General features: G+C 46.5%; 1 protein-coding gene across 1 annotated transcript; it reads left to right on the top strand.

Moving 5' to 3' along the window:
- Nucleotides 1-272: 272 nt before the first annotated feature.
- Nucleotides 273-3749, top strand: LOC133905109 (transcription factor MYB83-like). The gene is made up of 2 exons (XM_062346822.1): nt 273-896; nt 2840-3749. The coding sequence occupies exons 1-2, from the start codon at nt 604-606 to the stop codon at nt 3747-3749; spliced, it is 1203 nt and encodes a 400-aa protein (XP_062202806.1). The 5' UTR covers nt 273-603.
- Nucleotides 3750-4295: the final 546 nt, after the last annotated feature.

Raw genomic sequence — 4295 nt, 5'->3', positions numbered from 1 at the left:
ATGGTCCTGACCAGTGACCAGACAGCTGTGCAAATTAATATCTTCTCATATTACAATGCAGTAGAAGTGGAGTGTTTTTAGTGGAATTTTTGACATAATACGACTCGATCGGTTACCACTCGCAATAATATGCACGTACAAAATCCGGATTTGCATGGAAGTGAAGCTTCGACACCCAGCCCAAACTGCTAGGGTGTGTGAGCATAGCAATTTCCCTGCTGAGCTCTCCATCTTCTTGTCCGGTTTCTAAGTAAAGCACACACCCCCATCACCATCGCCATCACCATCATGTCATCTCCTTCCTCCCTCCTCTCTCGTCTCTCTCACCTCTCCTCCTCCGTTTCCTCATCACCTCGATCACTCCACACAACACTCACACACGTCATATATATCCAACACACATTCAGGTCCATTTCCTCCTCATCCTGCGCACCTACACACTTGCAGATCCATCGACTTCATGCACACCCCTAGCTAGCACTAGCTAGCCGCAGCTACGTGCATCGACCTCCGCACGTGCGAGCCGCGCGCGCGCGCACGTACGAGATCAAGCCAAGAGGACGTACCAGCTGGGGTACGTACGTACCTAGCTATAGAAAGGCAATGAGGAAGCCGGAGTGCCCAGCAGCGAGCGGCGGCATTAATGCGGCGGCGGCGGCGGCGAAGCTGCGGAAGGGGCTGTGGTCGCCGGAGGAGGACGACAAGCTGGTGGCGTACATGCTGCGGAGTGGGCAGGGGTCGTGGAGCGACGTGGCGCGGAACGCCGGGCTGCTGCGGTGCGGCAAGAGCTGCCGCCTCCGGTGGATCAACTACCTCCGGCCGGACCTCAAGCGCGGCGCCTTCTCGCCGCAGGAGGAGCAGCTCATCGTCAGCCTCCACGCCATCCTCGGAAACAGGTACGTGCGAGAAGCGCGCGCGCGCGTGCCCACTCCGTACGTTGTACGTGCGTGCGTACGTGCGTGTCCTCGTGAATTGGTTAGCACTATGTTGGTGTGCACGTCAAGGCTCCCCGGAGAGTCAAATTACCAATGTGCGTTGATTGTGTCGTTCCGCTATTACTTTTTTGCATTTCTTTTTTATGTTTAACCTACCTACTAGTTTGTTTGAGGTAAAGATCACCTCGTCAAAAAAAAAAAAAGAGAGATCACAAATATGTGCTGCTGCACAAATGCATTATGAATTTTTACCTATAGATTTTTAAATTTTTTTCTTAAGGCTCGTGCTTAATTACGTAGTTGCAGCTTTTAATTTTTTTCTCCTTTTCAAGCTTGCACGCACACATGTTTTATTTTTCTGAGAAATTCTCTGCGTATGTCGTTCATCGTTTGCCACTAATGTCTAGCTGGCCTTGGGCGGCTCACATATCAACCTAACAATGAGTAGTGACACGTATTGTGAGTTATGTAGGTATTCGGTGGCAATTATATTGCGGATTTTCTCTTTTTTAAGGTACAATATTGTGTTAGGCTCAAACATTATTGATTTGGTTGTGTTCTATCTAGTTCATCAATGTGTTACGTGACAGATACATATTGTACAACATTAGCATGAAAAGTACACAAAACCTTTTTTTTGAAAGAAATCGATAGGAGTTATGCCAATTCAATATTGATAAAAGGAGGAGAAAATACAGAGTCTTTAAGAGATTAAAAAGAAAAAAAGGATAACCAACTAGAGATGTGAAATAAAAGATACTAGGCTCTTGGTTCCTGCAAGGCACCATGCCTGAGCCTCATCTTTTATTTTCGCCATCAGGACGATCGTCGTATTCTCATGTTGCTGGAAGATACACTCATTTCTCTTGTTCCATAGCTCCCATATGGTAAGGATGATGAGAGGTCTAATGGCCTTAGACGGTACACCTTGCAGAGACCCTATAGTCCACCATTTCTTTACTATGTCAAAAGTATCTCATGCGTTGTGCAGTTCTCCCTCCTAGTACACCAAGTGTATATGGTCTCCCACACGCGCCTGGAGAATCTGCAGTGTGCGAAAATATGGATCGCTGACTCATCTGCAATTCTGCATAGAGGACAAATCTTCTGGTTCAGCCATCCCCTCGTTATGAGCCTGTCCGCAGTCCAAATTTGATTCTAGAATGCAAGCCACGAGAAAAATTTACATTTTGGTGGCGCCCAAACAGCCCAAATCAGGCGCTCTGTATTCGAGGATGTCGATCCTAAAAACTGTGCTTGGTAAGATGAGGCGGCAGTATACTCTCCATGAGACGTGAGGTTCTAGGTGATTGTATTAGGGGCATTTTCATTTAGCTAGATCTGCTGAAGGTGTGTCCATATGAGGACGAATTCGACTAGAGTCTGGACAGAAGAGATAGCTTGTCACGCATATAACTGTACATGTTTAAGTGACCTAGGTAACATTGTGTAGTAATGCAGTACGACATGTTTACATTAACCTATTTTTGCATATCTCAATAGATTTTCCCCCCCATTCTGATAATAATATGTCCATATATAAGGGTTTGTTTATTTTTCTTTGCTGTAGCTTTGCATTAAATGAACAAAATTCCAAAGCTGATATAACGTGGAAGCTTAAAGTTGATCAAAAGGACACTGAAAGGGATATTACCTGTTTCACTTTACTGTACATGCATTTCTGTCGGATCCACATTAATCTCTAACCTAAAGGAGATTAAGGCATCAGTTAACTCTTTTTTTTAAAAAAAAAATCAGTTAACTTCAATTTTTAACTACTAGATATTTCGAATCCATGCGTGCATGCATATATATCAAAATAGCTATGAAGTTGAGACGTACATATATATGCATATGGAAGTATATAACTTTTTTGACCTCTACCCTACGCTACGACATTCCAGGTGGTCTCAGATCGCTGCCCGGCTGCCGGGGCGCACCGACAATGAGATCAAGAACTTCTGGAACTCAACCATCAAGAAGCGGCTCAAGAACAGCTCGGCGGCCTCGTCCACAGCGGCCACTGAGTGCGCGTCGCCGGAGCCTAATAAAAAGCTCGCCGCCGTCGATGTCTGCGGCGCCGCCAGCTGCCCGGACCTCGCCGGCCTGGATCAGGACGGCCCCCACGCAATGACGACAGGATTGTGGATGTTGGACTCGTCCTTCTCCTCTTCCTCATCGTCCTCGTCAATGCAGAGCAGGACGTCGTCGACAATGGCGGCAGCGGCGGCTGCAGCCAGGAGCTACGGCGGCCTCCTCCTCCCCCTCCCCGACCAGCTCCTTGGCAAGGCTGCCGACACGCCACCGGCGTTCTTCCACCGCCACGCGGCGCCGTTCAAGCATCAAGTTGCCGCATTGCATGGTGGTTACTATGGCAGCAGTGCCACTCATCACCATGGGATGGCAATGGAAGGAGGATGTTTCATGAGAGGATCAGAAGGAGGAGAAGGCCTCTTTGGTCATGTGTCCCCTCTGCTCGAGCCCGCCATGGCAGCACAAGACCAAGACCACCAAACCCTAATGGCATCAAGTGTTAGTAACAACAACCCTAAAAACAACAGCAACAACACTGAGACTACCACTACTACCACAACACTGAGTAACAATGAGAGCAACATCACAGACAACAACAACAAGGACAACATCAACACCACCAGCCTAGTGAACAGCAGCAATGTCGCTTTGTATTGGGAAGGGGCCCACCAGCAGCAGCAGCAGTACATGAGCAGGAATGTGATGAACGGGGAGTGGGACTTGGAGGAACTGATGAAAGATGTGTCATCCTTGCCTTTCCTTGATTTCCAAGTTGAATGATGGGGGGGGGGGGGGGGCGGCTGGCCCATGCGGCATGCATCTCTGCATCTCCAGCTGGCTGCCAAGAGAGTAGTACATATATGCATATATACAACTATACATAAATACATACGTATACGCTAAGGTTAATTAGTATTTTTTTCCTCCTTGACATTATTGTTCCTCCAATGTAAAAGATTTTCTCTTCTCACACCTACTTCACCTCACTTTTGTTCCTACACATATTGAATTCTTCCTTGTATACACGCATTCATGTCATGCAAATAATTAAAGGAAATCCTGAGTTATGTATAGTATTTGATAGTGATCACTCAGCGCATAATATGTATAATAGTATATAATAAGGATTACAAATTGTAGAGAATATAATGTTTCACCTTTATGTCATGTTTTCCCTTCATGGTAAAGCTAGCTTCCTTTAGTTTGTTTTGTTCCGTTGCTTCCCCTTTCCTTTTCTTTCATGTACCAACTGCTTCCCTTGAACATGAAGTCACATTGATGAGCTTGTGAATATAGCTAGATCCTGAGGGGTCGGAAAGGTGCAGC

The sequence above is a fragment of the Phragmites australis genome, chromosome 22, assembly GCF_958298935.1.
Source record: "Phragmites australis chromosome 22, lpPhrAust1.1, whole genome shotgun sequence".
NCBI classification, from domain to species: Eukaryota; Viridiplantae; Streptophyta; class Magnoliopsida; order Poales; family Poaceae; genus Phragmites; species Phragmites australis.
Note: the sequence above shows the minus strand (reverse complement) of the source record. Positions and strands in the feature narration are given on the sequence as shown.

Bases quoted from the DNA above. Each gene is read 5' to 3' on its own strand.
- LOC133905109 (XM_062346822.1), top strand. From the start codon at position 604: ATGAGGAAGCCGGAGTGCCCAGCAGCGAGCGGCGGCATTAATGCGGCG. The intron at 897-2,839 runs GTACGTGCGAGA...ACGACATTCCAG, and splicing joins CACGCCATCCTCGGAAACAG to GTGGTCTCAGATCGCTGCCC.